The sequence below is a fragment of the Haliotis rubra genome, unplaced genomic scaffold (assembly GCF_003918875.1).
Source record: "Haliotis rubra isolate DU_JTF1 unplaced genomic scaffold, ASM391887v1 Scf176, whole genome shotgun sequence".
Lineage (NCBI taxonomy): Eukaryota > Metazoa > Mollusca > Gastropoda > Lepetellida > Haliotidae > Haliotis > Haliotis rubra.
The window spans coordinates 1,326,032-1,348,029 of record NW_025765736.1 but is presented as its reverse complement, the minus strand read 5'-3'; the positions used below and the strand labels follow the sequence as shown (position 1 = coordinate 1,348,029).

Genomic DNA, 21,998 nt, shown 5'->3' with positions numbered 1-21,998 from the left:
AATAAATAAATAAATAAATAAATAAATAAATAAATACTACAGAAACACCTAAAACAATACCTATAATACCTAAAGAAAAAACAATAAATACTATGCTAGCCTAACTCATGAATCGAAAGTTCTCATTGAAATCGCTATCACTTCAACCATCTTGACCAACTCCAAAACGTGCATTACATGCTTCCAAAACCTGCAGTGATTGAATATATGCGATATATTTAAGGCTTATAATATTATGTAAGTCATGAATAACTTCATATTATCCATATCATCAGGCTGAAGAGGCAACACCCGTGAAGATCCGGGTTAGAATTGGTCTTCAGCAACTCATGCTTGTCGAAACAGGCTACTAACAGGATCAGGTGGTCAGGCTCGCTGACTGGGTTGACACATGTCATCTTATCCCAGTTGCGTTGATCGATGCTCATGCTGTTGATGACTGGATTGTCTGGTCCAGACTCGATTATTTACAGACCGCCGCCACATTGCTGAAATATTGCTGAGTGCGGTGTAAAACTAAACTCACTCACTCACCGAAGAGGCGGTACTCTTCATTGGGACACCCCATGTTCACTGGTCAGTTGACGTAATATGATCTCATTGTGCTTCATTATTGTGAAAAATTCGTTGTTCATGATATCACAGTGCCTCATAACGTCATTGGAACAATAGGCTGACTTTGGTTTCAGTGGTAGAGAAACGTCCCAGCGTTTTTTCGGAAAATGACGAAAAAAACAGTATAATTATTAAGTTGTAAAAGAGGGAACAAAATGAAATAAGTTGTCTTGTTTTTGACATGGGTGTTTTAAACATTTTGGGACAGTTACTCTCTTGTAAATTTCTTATGGTGAGCACAGCTACAGACTTGTTTGCCGTTCGGCTGATGTCTCGCATCAAACGGCCATTGTACCCTCAGTGGATACATGCCGAGATGTTTATAATGGCTGGGCGCTTGTCTCTAAATCATACATTGATTCAAAGCGCGGCGCAGTGCGAGAACCAGCTTAAAATTACGTCACTTCCTACCAACACAGTAAACAGCTGTAAGCAGGGTACAGGTGTCTACAGGTGCAAAATCCAGGTAAGCGGTATGTTATAATATTTGAGTGTGTGAAATGCGTTGACAGGTGCGTCAGACTAGAATATTGCAATCAAAACACGATGGTGTACATGACATATTTAATAAAGAATACTTTTGATGTGAATCAATGCACATCGGCAACAGCCGATTCATGCGGAACTGTTTTTATCTTCTGAATACAGTACAACACAATCGAGGCTGCCCGTGCGACATTCGGCTAATTAATCTATCAAAAGTGCGCCCGGTAAAGTGCAGTAGTCCCGGCATTCTTTTTATTAATCGTGTAATACACCTTATGTAGTATTATAGATGTCCCCAAAATCAACAATGTCCATTTTGTAGCTAGTAGCTTCAACGTTAAAAATTCATTAAATGATTTACCCAACCATGACGTACGTTACTAAATCAGATATGTTTGAGTTGCAGCTCAAAGGAACGTGATGTTAACGTATACATGCTAATATGTTAATAAATATATGTGTGTGTGAGTGTGTGTATATGTGTGTATTTTGGGGTGGGGAGGAGGGGTTGATGGAAGTACAAACACATTTTTATCGTTTGGTGTTTATCAATATGGAACCAGCTTTCAGAGCCACCACAATATGCTGACACTTATCAGCGCCTTAGATGACACTCAATTCTTGTTTTGTTACAGATTTAAAGTCACCAGAATGTGTAATGAAGAATTTGATATATATCTTTGCCTGTGTGCTGCATTTATCTGTTGCTTAGAAACATATTAAAACAACAACGTAGATAATACAATATTGAAGGAACTTTGACCATGATTGATTAAAAAAGAAAAGTTATCAAAATAAAATGCGATGTATGTGGTACCTGTCCACCGCAGATCTGTCTTTTTAGGGGCGGCGGGGTAGCCTAGTGGTCAAAGTGTTCGCTCGTCATGCAGAAGACTCGGGTTCGATTCCCCACATGGGTACAATGTGTGAAGCCCATTTTTGGTGTCCCCTGCCATGATATTGCTGGAATAGTGCTAAAAGCGGGCGTAAAACTAAACTCACTCACTCTTACAAACAGGGCAAGTCACATGATATGAGGACATGTCTGATTGCTTTCCAGATGTAAAATATGGGTTTGTTGATGGCAGTTTCTTGCTGTGATACAAACCTCCAGGTCATGACACCTGAAGCACAAGTATTATCCTCTCCTCAAATAATATTTGTCTATTGATTTAAGAGACTTTAGGATTAACAACGAGCGTAGACCTGATCTTCTTATGTTTGTCTTTGGCCAACAACTTGGCAATGCAATGATGGATCTTTGATTTGGTTTTGAATACTATGCTTTGGCTTTAGCACTATTCCAGCAATATTCCAGCAATAACAAACAAACAAACAAACAAACACACAGATGTCATTCTTGTTCATCATTTATTATCAAACAAGACTTCATGTAATTTTGGTTTGTCTTTTCAACATTGTTTGTCTCTTTCCAATCCAAAGAATGCATATTTGTTTTGTTCACAGATTGGTTTTGTTCACAAGAATGAACTAGCAAGAAGCCTACCTACCAGCAAGAAGCCGAGCTGATTGATACTGAAGTCAGACAGTTAAAAAAACAACAGCAGTCATGAAGAAGAGGGCACCTACGAAGAAGAAGAAAGTGTCGTCAGATGTCAACAGACTGGAGACGATCAGGATTATCCCACCGATTAATTCCCTGGTGGAAGCCAGAGAGAATGTGGACAACCTCAAGGTACTCTTGTAATATTCATATTCTAACTTTTGAGTAGGACTGGCTATTGATAGAGATCATAGAAATGGATTATTGATAAACAACGGAGAAGTAACTTTGAGTAAAGATGCCCAATAAAGTCTGAAAGAAATGAATCGTTCACATCACTGGTGAGTGGCGACATGGTTATGCATGGATTATTGGCAAAATAGTTTTCCTGAACATAATTCGGAAGCAGCCCATTAATAAAGACCTAATTTAACTTTGTGAATTGCGTGAGGAAATAACACTTTATTTTATCACAAAAGTTGATGTACGATTTTATCGATAACACAACTTGTTTGATGAACTGGTTGAATCACTTAGTTTATCAAGCAGTCTAATCTATTTGGTTGATCAACTGGTCAAACAAACTGGTTTGATCACTCTACAGGCGACCAGCTTTTACTGCAGTAATTCTATTTTTAAATTTGCTCTTTTCCAGGGCGACTATCTGTCAGAGCAAAACGCCGTTGACTTTGGTGCAGAGGTTCAGGTAAGTCTTCGTCATATCTGTACGTTCCTCTTTTAATCATCGAACTTAATATGGAACTACGACTGTGACAGGTGAATAAAATTACTTTGCCTTTGTAGTCAGTCAAACTAGGGGCAGAACTTTACTTGCAGAAGGCAGGTGGTTTGGTGGGCGGGTTGGTGGGCTGGTGGGTAGATGGGCCGGTGGGCTTGTACTCTGGAGGGCCTGTGGGCAGGTGAGCAGGAGGTCGGGCTTGTGGCCTGGTGGGCAGGAGGTCGGGCTTGTTGGCTGGTGGGCAGGAGGTCGGGCTTGTTGGCTGGTGGGCAGGAGGTCAGGCTTGTGGCCTGGTGAGCAGGAGGTCGGGCTTGTTGGCTGGTGGGCAGGAGGTCAGGCTTGTGGCCTGGTGGGCAGGAGGTCGGGCTTGTGGGCTGGTGGGCAGGAGATCAGGCTTGTGGCCTGGTGGGCAGGAGGTCGGGCTTGTGGGCTGGTGGGCAGGAGGTCGGGCTTGTTGGCTGGTGGGCAGGAGGTCAGGCTTGTGGCCTGGTGGGCAGGAGGTCGGGCTTGTGGCCTGGTGAGCAGGAGGTCGGGCTTGTTGGCTGGTGGGCAGGAGGTCAGGCTTGTGGCCTGGTGGGCAGGAGGTCGGGCTGGTGGGCAGGAGGTCGGGCTTGTGGCCTGGTGGGCAGGAGGTCGGGCTGGTGGCCTGGTGGGCAGGAGGTCGGGCTTGTGGCCTGGTGGGCATGGAAAAGCTGTGGGTTGGTGGGCAGGTGGGCAGATTGCCTGGTGGGCAGGAGGTCGGGCAGGTGGGCTTGTGGGCTGGTGATACTGCAGGATGGGCTATTGAGCAGGTGGGCAGGCGGTAGGCAGGCTGGTGAGCAGGTATTGTTTTCACACACTGCTCACTGCCTTTTGTAGGTTCTAAATATGGTTCCAGTACTATAAGGACAAGTTTGAATTAACTAGTGATGTTCCGATTAATTGAAAGAAAACCCCCGAAGATTTGGCACAGTGACTAAATGACCATGCAGTTTGATAAAGTAACACTGTATATTAATAATTTAATCATCTTTTCTCATAATCGAACACAAATAATTTTGGAGGATTTACTTGCATTAAAAAATATTTTGGGTGACACCAGAAATGTGTTTTACACAATGTACTCATGTGGGGAATCAAACCTGGGCCTTCAGCGAGATGAGCAAACACTTGAACTACTAGGCTACCCCACTGCACCTAAAAGTGGAAGAACCGACACCAATATATTGCAATAAACAAGAAGTTGTCACCTATAAAGTTGTATGTCATTATGGTAAAGTCAGACTTCTGCTTCATTTATATTTAATCAAACTGAATGTCATTCTTCTCACTTTTCGTTACATATTTGTGCGACTCAAATGCTTATCATATCAGACTAACACAGCACACGCACCATTTTGATATTCCAGGAGTTGGATTTTGCACAGACAGAGGTAGGTACTTTTGGCTTTGGTTCATTATCTATGGCTGGGTGATGATGATTTTTATTGGGAAGCATCTTAGAGAATTTTAAGTACTGGTAAATTGAAATTACTTTTTGTTTGTTTTTTCTTGTAAGTGACACACAAAATCAGTTTGACTCAAAACGCATCCACGATAATCTCCAGGGTAGACGTTCCGATAAATCTCCACTAGTACTAGGGGCCGAGCTGTAGATGCATCCAGGGTACAAGTGGAGATTTATTAGAACGTATACCCTGGAGATTATCTAGAATGACTCAAAACGTGACTATTTCTGTTACTGCTAGACGTGGAATTGTGCCTTTTTAGGGTTATCTCCCCTTCCGGAGTAACACTTCCTGTTGCCTGTTCTGATGAAGAACAATATATATTTCTGGCTTAAGTATAATTATATTGAATGTCCATTCATTTTCATCTTAAAAGCATATACGTTTGACTCAAATGCTTAGTAAATATAAGTAACATGACACAAACATTTAATATTTCAGGTAGCGGGTAACATAGCAACACTGTCAAAGGTAGGTAGCTCGGTCTTGACTAGTTGGTGTGTGACATCTAGTTAATCCGGATGGCTTCATGGGGGCTGTAACCATCCAGAGTGGGACCGTTTACCTGAACACTTGAGTGTGTAACCCAGATCCTAGAGAATATGAACTCAAGTCTTGATATTGATCTGGCATGTAAGCTCTGAAATTAAGATTTGCTTGGCTCAGTTTAGGATTTCCATTTTATCCACCTGCATATAATGCTTGGGGATATAGTCGATGTCACATCCATCCGTCCGTCCGTCTGTCCGTCCGTCCGTCCGTCCATCCGTCCTGTCTGTCAGTCCATCCGTAATTATTTTGTTTTTGGAGCATAATTCAAAAACTGTTCAATATTTTCAACAGAAAATGGTAGATATATGAAACAGAACATAAAGTGGTGCCTTTTGTTATTTATAGATTTTTGGTATGTATTTTTTTCTCGGTTTCCATGGAAACAATTTGGATTTAGTCCCAAAAGGGACGGGTGGGCTTAGTTTCCAACTTTAAAACTTTTCAATATCTTCCAACAAAACTCAGTAGATAAAAGGGACAAATCCCAAAATGGTGCCTTTTGCAATTTGCAGAATTTTGGCATTTTTATTCTTCTTGGTTTCCATGGAAACGATTTGGACTCTCAAAAGGGAGGGGTGGGCTTCGTTACTGGAGCACTCATGAATAATTCAAATTCTTTCAACAAAACTAGGTAGACATATCAAACAGTACCCAAAGTAGTGCCTTTTTGTTAATTGGCATTTATATTTTTCATGATTTCCATGAAAACAATTTGGACTTGTCAGATGATTTGTTTTTTCAAATTTGGGAGGGGGGGGGGAGGGGATTTGTCATCTGCTGATGACTCTTGTTTAATTTGTAGACACAGTTTTAGGTAAGATTCATTCATTTATTCAGTTTAATACTTGTATAGCGCCAATATCCAGTTCAGTTGCTCAAAGGCTCTTTGTTTTTCCCATCGATCAATGGATGTCAATCTCAGCAGCAAACTTTCTGGGTCTAAATGTTAGTCTATGTTTGTGTTTGTTTTATTTTTAACTGATGCCGTTCATATGTGTAAACAAACACACATGTTTGTATTTGAACTCTCACAGTTCACAACTCTATTATCTTTAAATAAGGCAACACAATTCTGTTAGCTATGTTCTTTGTAATGTGAAAATGATACGTATTTTTAATGACTATTTAACAATTACATAATGACATAACCGATTTAAGTAATCAGAATCATTTTTATCAAATAACCTCAGTCCCTGTGTGCATTCTGATTTGGTTCTTATATTTGTGCACCTAAAATTCATCGATAGGGAGACTATTCTTTTTGGAGGTTATGGAAAGGGGCGAGCGGTGACAAATGTTCCTTTGGCTGTTCTGTTGACAAGCAACAGACTAATCATAATTTACCAGATCACTGGTAAAGTCAGACTTCTGCTTGAGTATAATCAAATTGTATGTGCATTCATTTTTATTTTAATAACGTATTTGCACGATTCAAATGTATATTATATGGGATTAACATGACACAAGCATCATTTAATATTTCAGTTGGATAGTTATCCAGGGAGAAAGACACAGGTAGGTAGTTCGAGTTTTGGCTTAACCAGAAAGTGGCTCAACTAGACGACAACACTACCTAAAACAGGATAACTCCAGTTAAGCATATCTGTGTAGAATGAGGGGAAAAAAAATCAAATTTCATGATTTAATCTTGTGTTGTTTGAAACTCAATATGCATGAAAAGTTATTATAAGTGACAGAATGGAAATCCAAACTTGTCAATTTCTGTTTCTGCTCAATTGTGGAATGCAGACTTTTTTAGACGGGTAAAGTCGAATTTGTGCTTAAGAAAAATCAAATTGAATGTCAATTCGTTTTTATTTTAAAAACATAATTTTAATGACTCAAATGGTTATTATATACTCTTCAAAAAAAGAAACGACATAGGACAAATTTGAATTTTAGGAAAATATTTGACGCAAACCAATCCATGCTAAATCCCATCATGTGGGGGAATGGTTGCCGATGACAAAACGTTTGAAAAAAGAAACGTTTAACAAAAACGTAACGTTACACTCATGTCTGTAGTGAATCACTAAAACGCACCTTACATGAAATGCATGAGCATCATGAAATTGTGTATCACCCTTAGCTGAAGCCTATGACTGTAGGCTTTAAAAAGCCACATCAATAGTACTCCACATGCATTGCTTTAAGCCACTACAGTCGACAAGAGAATGAACAGACTGACAGAAGCTCTACAACACAACGCCATCGGCCGTTTACAAGGACGGACATCGCAGCATGAGGTGGCAAGGCACTTCAGCATGTCCAGACAGACCATCTCAAACCTATGGACCCAATAAAAAAAAATACTGGGAGTGTTAATGACAGACCCAGGTCAGGTTGACCTGGAGTTACCACCGCCACCCAGGATCGCTACTTCCGGTTGAGACATTTTCGTTCAAACACCATGGCCGCATCATCCACAACAATTGAAATCCCTTGACTGCTCCGAATCTCCGACCAGACAGTGCGCAATTGGCTATGGAAAGCCAGATTTTTTGCCAGAAGACCAGTTCAACGTCACATTGTTCCCTACACCAACATGATGTTTGGAGCATGACAATGCTCGACCTCATGTTGCACGAGTTTGACAGGTCTTCCTCCAGCAACACAATGTTCAGTTGTTACCGTGGCCTTCTTGGTCACCGGATTTGTTCCCCATTGAACATCTATGGGATACTCTTGATCGACGCTTGCGCCAGCGTAGTCCGCCACCTCAGACACTACAAGGACTGCACGCAGCACTTCAGCAAGAGTATCAAAACATTCCTCAAGACAGCATTCGGCATCTCCTTTCTTCTATGGGTCACCGCTGCCAAGCTGTTTTTTGATGTTCATGGTGGTCACACCAGATACTGACATTTTCCTCTGACCAAGTGGCTTTAATAGCCCTCTGTGGTTTTACCAAACACTTTCTGGATAATCATGTTTTGGAAATTTGTAAAGGGATGATTTGACTGTAACTGAGCAATGATGTCGTGTTTGAATCAGTTATATGCACTCAGTAATAAACTCCGAAACAACATGTCAAGTTTCTTTTTTTGAAGAGTATATATATTTACATGACACAAACATCCTTTAATATTTCAGTCTGAGGGTTACCCAATACGACAGTTAACTAGTAAGACCGTAAGTATTTCTTGCTTTCTCTCTTAGTCTGTGTTGACAGTTTGATGTTAAACATGGGGACACTTGCCACTAAACATACACAGTTCCAGGCCGTGGTGTAGTGGTTATAGCGTCCGCCTGGAGAGCAGATGGTCGTTGGTTTGATCCCCGACTGCGTCATACCAAAAACTGTTAAAATATGGTACTTGTTGGTCCCTGCCTGGCGCTCGGCATTAATGGGTACAACAAGGACTGGTCGGCTCGGAGTCAGTATAATGTGTCTGAGTGGGGTATTCATGCTTCACTGCGGCATGGTATCTCAGTGAGCTAGCACTATAACACCAGCTTAAGTCAAGCAGCCACACAAACACACACATGCATGTCGTCATATGAGTGAAATAATCTGAAGTACAACGTTAAACCTCACACAGTCCCAGTTGAGCTGGGTAAAATAATTAAAATATTCGTCTTTTCATGAATTTATCTGGAGTTGCTTTTCCTCCAATATGCAAAAAGAATAGAACTAAGTAGCATGACTCCACTCTGTGGATTGGTCGGCTTGTTTACTGTTTATTCCCAAGGTTCCCTGGACTCGTGAAGATCCAGGTTAGAATTGATCTTCAGCAACCCATGCTTGTCGTAAAAGGCAGCTGATGGGATTGGATGGTCAGGCTCGCTGACTTGGTTGACACATGTCATTGTATCCCAATTGCGTAGATCAATGCGGATGCTGTTGATCAGTGGATTGTCTGGTCCAGATTCGAATATTTACAGACCACCGCCATATAGCAGAGGTCAGCGTTAAAAAACAAACAATCAGTCATCCTTCTGAAATATCAGTATTTACTCAGCTCAGGTGAGATAACAGGATGTCATTGTTTCCAAAGTAGATCGAGTGTGTAGTCATACCCCAGACTCTGGAAACAGCATGCTCTCCATCATGTCACTTACAAAATGGAGGCCATTTCTTAATGGCTAATCTGTTTGTGTTCTTGAATTTTGTGGGGTAGCCTAATGGTTAAAGCGTTGGCTTGTCACGCCGAAGACCCGGGTTCGAATCCCCACATGGGTAAAATGTGTGAAGCCCATTTCTGGTGTCCCCCGCCGTGATGTTGCTGGAATATTGCTAAAAGCGGCGTAAAACCAAACTCAGTCAGTCAGTCAGCCTTGAATTTTGCAACAATAGTTTGCACAGATATCGTTTTTGACACAAGTTTGCATGGTTTGACTTTGCAACAACAATTTGTGAAGATACGTTGAGTGGAATGCTGAAGTGTTGCTGCAACAGTTTGGAAGCGTATCAAAGTCAGGGAGTTCTGTAGAGCCAGCTCTCCGAGATACCAGGCCACAGCTGAACACGGACACTCCACCTAGATACAATATTTTGTCTGTAGCTGACAAGTCCTTGTTTTAAACCTCAAAGCCATGTACCAGGCAGGGTAACAAAAAGTACCATTTTGACATCTTCATATGTTATGGCCAGGAATCAACCAGCGGCTTTCTGACTCTGGGCAGACACTGTAGCCATTACACATGGGATGTGATGTGGGTGAAGACTGGCTGCTATCGATCTGTAACCAGGGTGGCATCATGGTAACCAGGGTGGCATCATGGTAACCAGCTGGTGTAAACTGTTTCTCATACCTTCAACCACTTGATTGCCTCATGCAAGTCTGTTAGGGTAAGTCTGTAATAATCCGTACTTACTCTGATGGTACTGTTTGCTGATGGATAATCTTTATTGTCTTTGATTTCAGGAGAATTCCTCAAGGATTTCAAAAGCTAAACCGTACCGTCAGGCCGATGATCTGATTTTAGCATCAGAATATGCCTCCAAAGCTGAACCCCACATTCTGAAGCCAAGGTATTCATAGACAGAAGTCATCAGTTATATGATCTTGATAATAATGTTACTCACTCACTCACTCACTCGGCTGCCTGCCTAGTCCACTCGTTCACTCACTTGTTAACTCACTCACTCTCACACACTCACCCACCCACTCACTCACTCACTCACTCACTCACTCACTCACTCACTCACTCACTCACTCACTCACTCACTCACTCACTCACTCACTCACTCACTCACTCACTCTCATTCTCACTCACTCACTCACTCACTCGCCTGCCTGCCAGCCTAATCCACTCACTCTACTGCCTGCCTAGTCCACTCACTCACTCACTCACTCACTCACTCACTCACTCTCTCTCTCTCTCTCTCTCTCTCTCTCTCTCTCTCTCTCTCTCTCTCTCTCTCTCTCTCTCTCTCTCTCTCTCTCTCTCTCTCTCTCTCTCTCTCTCTCTCTCTTACTCACTCACGGGTTTACTACATAATTCCAAACATGTCTATTTTTCAGGTTCAAAAAGCTGGTTACTAGAGTCAAGACATCCAACTTTTCTACCATTGCGGTAAGTCTGCAACATTGCTCTATGTTTTTGATGATGATTGTAAGTGATGTCACCACTCATCATTCATCACCCCAAAATGACAACAAACTCTGGCCTGCTGTTTTCTTGCACACTATTCCTTTCAAATTATGAATGTGGTCTGTTGTTTGGCTCTGCGGGTTCTCTGATGAGTTCAATATTCCACTTTCTCAACTTTTTTTACGTGTGTTAGTACCGGTACCTAATCTGGTAAATCCTCTCTGTCCTCCAGGAGCTTGCCGCAAGCATTAAAGAAACATCAATGCTGGATTTCACTGGCATCCCGACTGTGACCGACGCTACCCTTGCCGTTCTCGTCAGCACCATGTCAGCTAGTGCATTAAAGAACATCGAGGGCGTCCTACTGGCGGGCTGCCATCTGGTGACTAATCGAGGAATCGCACTAATGTCAAGATCATTTGACAATTTAGAATTGGTAAGGTTATGTTGTAGCTTAAGGTAAAAGGTTGTCAAAACAAAAATTTATTCAATCTAGTTATAATCAGATCTTAGCTCTTGCCGCAACCATACAAGGATCTGAGGACATTCGTGACTGGTCACGTCAAAATGACCTTCCACTGACCAAGGGGCGGTGGGGTAGCCTAGTGGTTAAAGCGTTGTCTCGTCACATGGGTACAATGTGTGAAGCCCATTTCTGGTGTTCCCCGCCGTGATGTTGCTGGAGTATTGCTAAAAGCGGCGTAAAACCAAACTCAGTCAGTCAGTCCACTGACCAATCAGAGTGGCACTAAAAAAAGTTTGGAAATTGTTAATCAGTATGTGTTTCTGAAATGCTGTGTAGTCTGAATGACAATTATGGGCTGCTTCTGTCAAAATTATCGTCCACCTGTCTTGAATTAAAAGAACATGGGAAATGAAAGTGACAGTTCTATGTGTTGTTGAGTCTTACACCTCAAAAGGGTTAACAACTTGTTGTTTGAACATCAGTTATTGACTGTACGACTTTTTCCATCAAAATAATCATCTCTATCTTGAATGAGATTTAAACAAGTGAAACGAAATTGACTTTGCATGCCATGTGGGTGCCAGAGATTATTAGGACTCACACGTGTTTCGTGTACCAGAGATTATTACATCAAACAAATGTTTTGCGTGCCAGATGGACATGACTGGATGCCAACGGGTGACAGAGGCAGTGTTCGGACCCCTTATTCTCAACTGCAAGAAAATAACCCTCTTGAAGATAGCTGGCACCGGTATTCGGTCAGTTCCACCGCGGTACATCGGATACATCCAGGACACAGTGCAGGGCTGCCCTCTGGTGTCCCCGACTGAATCTACCCTTCAGGCCAAAATAGACGGGAAAGCTAGCAAAGGTTTGTATAAGTTGATGGTCCTATTAACATCCCTGTAGGAATTTTCTGGGGCCCACTGAATAAAACACTTGCAATCTATTGCAAGCTTGACAGGGACAGTGGTGTAGCCTAGTGGTTAAAGAGTTCGCTCATCACGCCGAAAGCCCAGGTTTGACTCCCCACATGAGTACAATGTTGCTTTCTTGCACAAACTTGACGTCATTTTCTTTGCCTGAGTGAAAAAAAAGTAGCCACAGGTTACCAGACAATGGTGTATTTTAGGAGGTGATGCTTGAATTATGATGAGTCACGGCTGTAGTTTAATATTGTGCGATGCTGTATGTAGAATGTCGGATGAATGCATAGTTTCAGAAAATATAAATTTTAATGAAAACAAGCAACAACATTTAAATTGAAATGGAACTGCGGTGAGATTGGAGATTCTGTTTCAGAGCCTTGGTAAAATCTTGATTTCCTTTATTTAGACTGTGAAATTATATTTAATTCAATTCGGATGAGGTCAGTGCAGATTAATTGTTGCAGATTGATTTGGTTTTCTCAGAAAGTTTGATCTAAGCACCTTTAACATCAGCGTTAGCTTCTAATTTTTCAACATTTCGGATTAATATTTCGGATTTAAATGATTTCTGAAATTTCACAAGACAATGTCTTGGATTCCCCAGTAGAACTAGGCAGAAACTGGGCGCCAGGTCTCCGAGCACAGTTCCCCTTTAACGCCCGTGTTTCCACCACAGACATCCCCCAGAGACGGACGGATTCCATGAAGGTTGTGGTTGTCCGGCGGAATTCCGTCACGACGAATCTGCTACAGAACCTGCGGAAGGAACCGCAGAATCCGCAGGCTGTTACTGTCGACACTGCTTACAAGATTGGCTCGACTGTCTACCCGATAGTTGAATGCCAGGAGGTAAAGTCAGCCATTTTACTTGTAGAAAACCTGTGACGGTCTTGGTTAGAATTGATCTTCAGCACCCATGCTTTTCGTTAGAGTCGACGGACGGGACCGGGTGGTAAGGCTTACTGACTTGGTAATTCATGTCATTGTGTCCCATTTGTGTACTTTGATGCTCATGATGTCAATCATTGGGTTCTATCTAGACTTGAATATTTGCAGATTGACATCTTATAGCAGGAATATTGCCGAGTGTGGCGTTAAACAAACAAACAAAGACAGAACTCTTGAACACAAAACCTTAAACATATTTCAGGAGAAATTACAAGTGATGTTCCTAAACGTCTTATCATCAGTACATCTTGTGTATATTATCATGATTATCTAACAAATATGAATTCAGTAACCTTTAGTTATTTACACATGCGGGCCGGCGGGGTAACCTAATGGTTAAAGCGTTCGCTTGTCACGCTGAACACCCGGGTTCGATTCCCCGCATGGGTACAATGTGTGAAGCGAATTTCTGGTGTCCCCCGCCGTGATATTGCTGGAATATTGCTAAAAGCGGCGTAAAACCATACTCACTCACTCACTCACTATTTACACATGATCTTTACTACTTTCTCCCAGTATTGATGTTGGGGAGAGATGAAATGTTGCATAATTAATCACAACATTCATTGAGCTCCAGAGTTTGTTTCCTTGTTAGTAATTGAAAGTGTTTCAAGGTGTGAACTTTCAGTAGGATCTTACTGTGTCATACATACTTATTCATATTAAAACAAGAAATATCAAGAAATATTAGCATATGGTTTATTAATATCCTATGTTATTAAGACAGTAGATGACAATAGAATACAATATCAAGTTCAATATAAGAGAAATAAAATCAGGTGAGTCAGCAAATTGTCCACCGACTGACCCTTCAGTTCAACTGTCCCTGTATGTGGCACCTGTGTTTTGTTTCAGGGCTTTCTGGACCTGTACGTGACCCCAAGGACTCTGTATGTCATCACCTCCGACCTGAGTGATGACAAGAACCTGGCTGATGAAGCTGCCAGAATCGCTGCCGTCATCTGCCAAGTTGCCTCCAAAGTTGGGGTAAGAGAATACTCTATGAAGAAATACTTGTTTTTGTTTGTGTTTTTTGGAAACGGAACAGAAATGGTTCATAGAGAGTGGATGTAATTAGTGTTCAGGAAGATGGCGTTACTTATCCACTACATAATTCCATTCAGAGCAGTCGATGTTCGTTTTTGAAATCCAGCAATATGCTATGCAGAATACTACATTAAGTCAAAAAGATTTGAAGCCTTGATGACTGGGTGATCAGAGCTGTAGAGGTCAGATTGTGGCAGAATGACCTTGCAAATCAACATTGTATCTGTCCAGGGAGAGTGTGGCTTCATCGTGACATTACTGGACAGTGAGAAGGTCAAGGCCGTGTCCGGGAACATTCTGAAGAACAAGATCATGACCACAATTGGCACCATTGTTGGGGAACTGAAGGCTAGGACAAAGACGTATAAACCCAAAAAACTTAGGTGAGCTTGTTTCTCCCAAATCAGACTTTTCTTTGATGTAAAATGTATACTTACGACAGTTGCAGCTATAAATATTACATACCGTATATGACCGTCTATAAGCCGAATTTTGAGGACCATAAAAAGCAGTCTGTAGAAGGGTGTCGTCTTATCCATGGGTTACACTTTCGTCAAACTTTTTTTCCAGGGGTAAGAAAACAACATCGTATCACTTCTCGTGAACAAACAACAGAAGACGACTTAGTCAGTAGAGACGTCAAATTTGCAATTAAACATCACTAGACAAGATTATTTACCTTTTAAGTTCTAAGTTGTTTTTGCTGGGCATTGTATAATTTGCAGGGATTAAGATTACTGTGTGTATCTGAGCTGGAAATAGCAATCAGCTGTGCACATGTTTCCTGGCGATCAAGTTCAAACATGCACAATAATATAACGGGACGAATTCTGACGCAGTCATCATTAAAATATAATACAGAATACTATTATTTAACCCAAAGAAATATATCCTAGCATTGTGTAATTTTAATTACAGTTTTTGCTCTATGATTAATTACGATTAAGATTACTGATTTTAAGGGTCAAGTTTGGGGGTCGTCTTATCCATGGGGTCGTCTTATAGACGGTCATATACGGTACTTAAACAGGGTCGGTATGGATGGTTGGTTTTGTTTAATGCCAAACTCAGCAAAATTGCAGCTATGTGGCGGTGGTCTGTAAATAATCGATTCTGGATGAGACAATCCAGTGATCAATAGCATGAGCATTGGTCTACGCAATTGTCTTATGATGAAATGTGTTAACCAAGTCAGTGAGCCTGACCACCCAATTCCGTTAGTTGCCTCCTACAACAAGCGTGGGTTGCTGAAGACCAATTCTATCCCGGATCTTCACAGGTTTACTAAAACAGGGTCATCAAACAGTTGCATCCACCCATATTTAGGCAGAGAGAAACCACTCGCTAAACTGTTGCAACCAACCATACTTAAACATCTAGTAAAGCCTCTTGTAACATAAACACTCACTCACTCACTCTATGTGACAGCCTGGAGTCGGATGAGGACTACCAGGAGTCAGAGGTCCATTGCCGGGGGTATGTACTTGCTGGACAGTCTCAACACAGAGTTCAAGGTCACCACGGTCACAGTCAAACAAACAGCCTCGGGACTTTCAGTAAGTGCTACTTTCAATTACATCCCCTTACCTTGCAGGATCTGCTTCCCATGGGTTCAAGTCCCAGATTGGTTATTAAATCCTTTGTGTATCCTATCCTAGCGCCATACTTGTGCTCTTTGGTTGTCATGGTAACAATGGATATGCTTTTGATGACACATTTGCTTACTTTTACCATTTTGACAGAGAGTTCTAGCAGCATGAAACTTATCATCACAGGTTAAACGTTCATATTTGCCCTGATACGTTTCTAGGTTTGTCGTCTCTATATGGCTGAAATATTGCTGATGTGGCGTTAAATTTTAACTCACTCGCTTTGTCAAGAACACATCTGTGGCCAATGGTCATCTATGAGATTAAATATCTTAGACCTGCATCTGGTTTTCCTCCCTCTAGGTTAGAACTGATCTTCAGTAAACCATGTCTGTCGTAAGAGGCGACTAACGGGATTGGGTGGTCAGGCTCACTGACTTGGTTGACACATGTCATCATATCCCAAGTGTGTAAATCGATGCTCATGCTGTTGATCACTGGATTGTCTGGTCCAGACTCAATTATTTACAGACTTCCGCCATTTGGCTGGAACATTGCGTGCGGCGTAAAACTAAACTCACTCACTTGCTGCTAGTGAGATTCTGGGCAGCTTGGTAGCCCAGCTCATCATGCCAAAGACCTGGGTTCGATTCCCCACATGGGTACAGTGTGTGAAGCCCATTTAATAGCAGCGTAAAACTAAACCTCACTCACTCACCCTATTTTTCAGGATGCAGACAAGAATGTGTTCAATAAGGGTCTACTGGCCAGTGCAGAGGAGCTGGATGCACGATGTGAAGAGTACCAGAACTTGGTAGACTCTCCTGATATAAAGGAGCTCTTGTCTACCAAGATGGCCGACTTGCTGAAGGAAGGGCTTCATGACATGCCTACAGCAGGGACACTGCTGAAAGGATTGTCTTTGTTCAAGAGCAATCCACACCTTGTGCCAGCATCTCTAGGGCTCCTCAATATTCTGGTTAGTTAAACCAATAGTGCCATCTTCATAAATTAAAAGGATGTCATTTGAGTACTTGTGCTGAAGGGGTCGTTGTCGGCATGGGTACTACAGATTTGTACCCCAGGTATAGTTTCTGAAAGCAGAAACATACCCTTGCCAAAATCAGAATATAGACACGTACCATTTGAGTCCATTCTGTATTGTGTCGTTTTCTTGGTCGGAAATGTCATACTGTTGTGTGAGATCAATTAGATTGTGTTATAAAGAAACAATCATAGTCAGTAACTAATAGTCTATAAATAACTTCGAGATACACAACACCACTTGCAATCAGGCAAACGGGAACAACTAGTTATGGTGAGTAATATGTAGGGCTGCACAATATAACCGGTTTACCAGTATTTACCGGTTCAGACATGAAAACGATACGTATTGCGATACGCTGATCGAAAACCGGTATTTTGACATGCATTCGGAAAACTCCGTAACACTCGGAAATCTTCGGATATTTCCGTTTTTTTAATTGTTCTTTTCCCTGTTTCATAAGTGCCAAATGTTACTTACATTTTTATTTTGTCATGATTAAAAGTTTTTATAAATGGTTAATCAATCATAGTGATTTTGTTGTGTTTTTGCTTTATAATCAAGCATTAACTCGATTATAAGTAGTTTTTGTTAAAAAAATAATCCTTGCAATACATTGCAATATATATCGCAATACATGCTTCCGCATCGCAATATATCGCAATATGAAAATTCTCTGCGATACACACCCCTAGTAATATGGGCTCATCTGCTGTTTTGGGTACTGTGTGCGTTTCTGTATTTAGACTTTGTTTAAAAACATTTCTGTATACAGGAACGTACCTGCGAGCCCGTGCTGACAATGACCCCTTCAGCATTACTTGTCTCAATTGCAATTAATTACAATTAATCCAATGCTCACCATAGGGCCGAACTGTGTGTTTACCATTTCACAACACCTGGTGCTATGGCTGATTTTCAACGATCCTTTAAATATTTTTCACTGATAATTCTTCCTCCAGTAGAATCTTTTTGGCAGACAGATAATTATTCTCTTGTGTTGGCATTTTATATGTATATATTTGGGATACATTGTCATTTTTCTTCTGCTAAAACCAAAACTATATGTACTTATCTCAATGAGGACATTTATGACCCTGACTTATCAGACAGGTAATAAAGGAAGTGAAATCCCAACAGGATTGTTGGCTAAAAATAGATCAGTTAATAGCAATCAATGATGTGTGTTAACCAATGATAATTGGTATCTGTGATATCCAGTGAAGGACATTTTACAATCATTAAACAGTCAGTGCAAATATTTAGACTTACTGGTAGTACGAATATGGTCTTTGTATTTTGAAAAATATATTTTTCTATTTTGTCATATTTCAGTACAAATACATGGCATCTACACAGTGTTCTTGCAATGCAAAATATCATACGATTTGTTTCAGGGCAAAGTTTGTTTTCTAGAACTGGAAGGTAAACAGTATGCCACATCAATGGAGTGGATTGCCCGCGTGATCACTGCTGTGGCTGGTCCGCCTCCTGGTGGCAGCACAAACAGCGGAAGAATAGTTAGCATCGGGGACAACGCACCTATATGGACAAATGAAGAATTTCAGAAAATGTTGAAAGAGAAGCTGAAACTCAATGAAAACAAGGTATTTACTCGACATTTGTTGCGAGAAAGAAAAAAAAATAAACAGTGATATGTTCTTTTAAAATATAATTTGAATTCACAGTATTTTTAATAAATTAAATCTATTGTTTCCATCAATTTAAAAGTGAAATATTTTCCTAACAAGGACCATTGTTCAGGTAGTGGAATAATCATGGAAACGAGCAAGAAAGTGTTACTGTTCCTTCAGTGTGGTTTAGTCATGGTTTACTGAAAGACATAACAGCCATTCGTTGGTTTCACATTACTTTTCAACTCGCTGTGCGCATGCACAGAGCGTGTGTAAAATATCCACTGGCATGCTTCCGATTTGGTCATAAGTTTATCGATAGTGTAAATGCACGCTAAATAAAAGCTGTTATGAAAAGTTTTACGTTATGACAACTGTTCATAGCTGAGTACATACTTCCATTTGCCTCTGCTTTTCAATAATTGATGTCCTATTTTGGTTGCAATTCCATCAGAGATGTGATTGTTTAGTTGTGAGAAGGGGATGTGCGGGAAGGACGGTGGTGGTGAGATGTCTTTATAACATAACTTAGCTATTTATTTAACTAATCCCGGCCTCTGTTTCATAAATCATTTGGGATCAATTGTATTCGACATAAAACTATATATTTTTTGATATTTGTTTTCTTTGGAGTGTTTACGTTATCGATAAAAATACGACCAAACCGGAAGCACGCCAGTGGATATTTTCACACGCTCTGCGCATGCGCACACTGAGTTGAAAAGTAATGTGAAACCAACGAATTAATCACCTTGAAGAGTTGTGTCCCCTTGCAAATTCTAATCCCAGATATACACACTGTTACATTCTGTCTTCTCTCAGCTCCAAGACAATGTTCAATGGAATACATCACTTCAGATTGTAATTCAATTTGATTTAATTGGTCCCATTAATTAGCCCAGTGACGCTGTACCATAACTGGAACTTTATATTCCAGATTGCTGCGCTGACATCACCATTGAAGAGTCTCGGCATGGTCTTCATGCCTCAAGGTCTCGTGTGCCTGGGTAACCTTGACCTTCAGCCGCCAGTACCACTGGTAAGGGGAGATAATTTTCAGGATTTTTAAACAAATGTTATAGCTCATACCTGGCTACGTGTCAGTGTTTCCTTCTTGTAATAATCCCCCAGGTTGGGTATATAGATCTCAAATTGCTAATGGTTGTTATAAGAGACGACTGGAGCGATGTCACATAGGTTACCTCCCCTTAGCAGCTCGTTTGCAAGTCACTTGCACAGAAGATGGCTATGCGCAGTTGTGAGTGACTTTATTTTACGCCACACTCAGCAATATTCCAGCTACAGTGAAGCCCCGTTAGTCCGGACTCCGATAATCCGGATGTCTCACCTCCCGGACGATTTCAGCTTGTTACCAATCTATGCCTATATAATTTACCTCGATAATCCGGAAATTCGGTTTCCGGAACCGGACGGTAAGTAGCTGTCACCAATCAGTAAAATAAACAGTAAATTGCTTCACAGTCCGGACACTGTAAGTCGTGTTCACGAACCGTAACAACACCTCCCGGCGATGTTTACTTAATTAACTGGCCAACTGGGTTGTTGTTTTAATTAGACAGACGCGGTCACATGGACTTAAAGTGATTTTGCCTTACGACAATGCTGCAAGTCACAAGTGTGCTTCGCTAACTTTGCGAAATGTGACCAAATACCACGTCTCATATTCAACCGATGGATGCAGGAATCATTCGGACATTCAAAGATTAGTGTCATTTTTGTAATAGTTAGGGAAGCAACTTGGGTCTTGATTCAGTAGTCCGGACTATTCACAATCCGGACAAATTTACTGAGAAACGCAACCGTCCAGATTAACGAGGCTTCACTGTATATGGCAGCGGTCTATAAATAATCGAGTCTGGACCAGACAATCCAGTGATCAACAACATGAGCATCGATCTGCGCAATTGGGAACCAATGACATGTGTCAACAAAGCCAGCGAGTCTGACCACCCGATCCCATTAGTCGCCTCTTACGAGAAGCATGGGTTACTGAACGTTCATACCTTCACAGGTCGCACAGTTGTGAAGAAAGTTAAGTTTTCCTTTTTCCTCAGACATATTTCAATGACAAACGCCATGACGCCCACAGTCTGAAAGTGTCTTGTCAGTACACGTTCCCCCACCAGCTGTCTACAGCTGTGTTCCACCTTGTGCTGGCGTCGGTGCTGAAGCTCCACACACCGGTGATGCTGTGGAGTCATGGAGTGGTCCTGCAGGATGGTGTCGCGGAAGTCACACTCAAGAAAGGTCAGTTTTAAAAATACGTCCAGTCGTACAGAACTGTTAATAATGGTGTCCTCCATGTACAGTCCGTTTGAGTCAGAAACGGACCGATGAATTGCAAATTTTATCATTGTACAAAATTGCCACATAAATATAAATAGTACACATGTTTATCATTTGCTAATACCCAACAGCTTTCTTATATTTGAAAATTTTCCGGACTCCACCAAAAAAGTTCTTTAAGAAACTATCATTAATATTTTGACACAGCTCACTATTTGTTACGAGGGAGGAGTGCAGAGAAAGGACAGCCAGGTGTTCGAGTAGCACGTGCACAAGTGCCCACCAAGTTATTGATTCATTAGCCTGTGCTGTGCCGTCTCCATCCTTTCTCGCACACCTGGCTGTCCCTTTCTCTGCTGACGCCGTCGGTTCCAAATGAATTCCCTGCTTCAAATACTCAATAACACCCGGAAATTGGCCAACACATGATGTTTATCTCCTAATTGTTCACTTATCTGGAATAATACCAAGTGTGATGGCAGATAATTTTCTATATTTTTTTTATTCATTGTGATGTTAGATAATTGATCTGTCACTTCTGAATGCAAAAGCAAATGGATGTTTTAAGAGCCTTTGTTGATATACTGATTGGCATGTGGAAATATTAAAAAATGTACAATCGAGCACCGTTGTCTCGATATTCATGGGACCAAGAAAAAAATATCGAGTTATCCAAACTTCGAGACATCCGACGAGGGCATATCATCACATATCACTATGAAAGAAGACAAAAAGCTTCTCGGTATGTTTTGATTTGAAACTATAATCCGTTATCAGTAGTGTTTATTTGTAACAGTGAGTACTTCCTAATTAATTCCTTCTTACTTAAACCTAATTAAATAACAAACAAGTGACACCTTCAACTCAATTACCCCTAATTAGTTTACACTACCGCATCCCTTTGATTCATGCCGCACCGTGTGTAAACGTGTGGAAACAACCTCAGTTCATAGAGATACTTGCCCATGATAGGTAGGTGAATATCGAGGTTTTTTTGCAAATATCAAGTTGATAGGGTAATTTTGCTTGTTGGGACCATGAAATTATATTGAGATATCCGAAATATCGAGACATCTGTATGATAATAATGATAAATTATGAAGGATTTTGCC

General features: G+C 41.1%; 1 protein-coding gene across 1 annotated transcript; it reads left to right on the top strand.

Moving 5' to 3' along the window:
* Positions 1-1,027: 1,027 nt before the first annotated feature.
* On the top strand, positions 1,028-16,746 carry LOC124273099. The gene is made up of 16 exons (XM_046708322.1): positions 1,028-1,081; positions 2,569-2,797; positions 3,261-3,311; positions 4,733-4,756; positions 5,273-5,302; positions 6,869-6,898; positions 8,477-8,515; positions 10,252-10,358; positions 10,852-10,903; positions 11,154-11,357; positions 12,042-12,258; positions 12,993-13,165; positions 14,120-14,251; positions 14,543-14,694; positions 15,740-15,867; positions 16,631-16,746. Exons 2-16 carry the CDS (start codon positions 2,672-2,674, stop codon positions 16,654-16,656), a joined length of 1,491 nt encoding a protein of 496 aa, XP_046564278.1. The 5' UTR covers positions 1,028-1,081; positions 2,569-2,671; the 3' UTR covers positions 16,657-16,746.
* The last annotated feature ends 5,252 nt before the right edge of the window (positions 16,747-21,998 follow it).

What these genes read in the sequence shown, in the direction of transcription:
- LOC124273099 (XM_046708322.1), top strand. Translation starts at nt 2,672, where the DNA reads ATGAAGAAGAGGGCACCTACGAAGAAGAAGAAAGTGTCGTCAGATGTC. An exon ending in ACTTTGGTGCAGAGGTTCAG is followed by an intron (nt 3,312 to 4,732) that starts GTAAGTCTTCGT and finishes TTGATATTCCAG; the next exon opens with GAGTTGGATTTTGCACAGAC. An exon ending in AAGTTGCCTCCAAAGTTGGG is followed by an intron (nt 14,252 to 14,542) that starts GTAAGAGAATAC and finishes GTATCTGTCCAG; the next exon opens with GGAGAGTGTGGCTTCATCGT.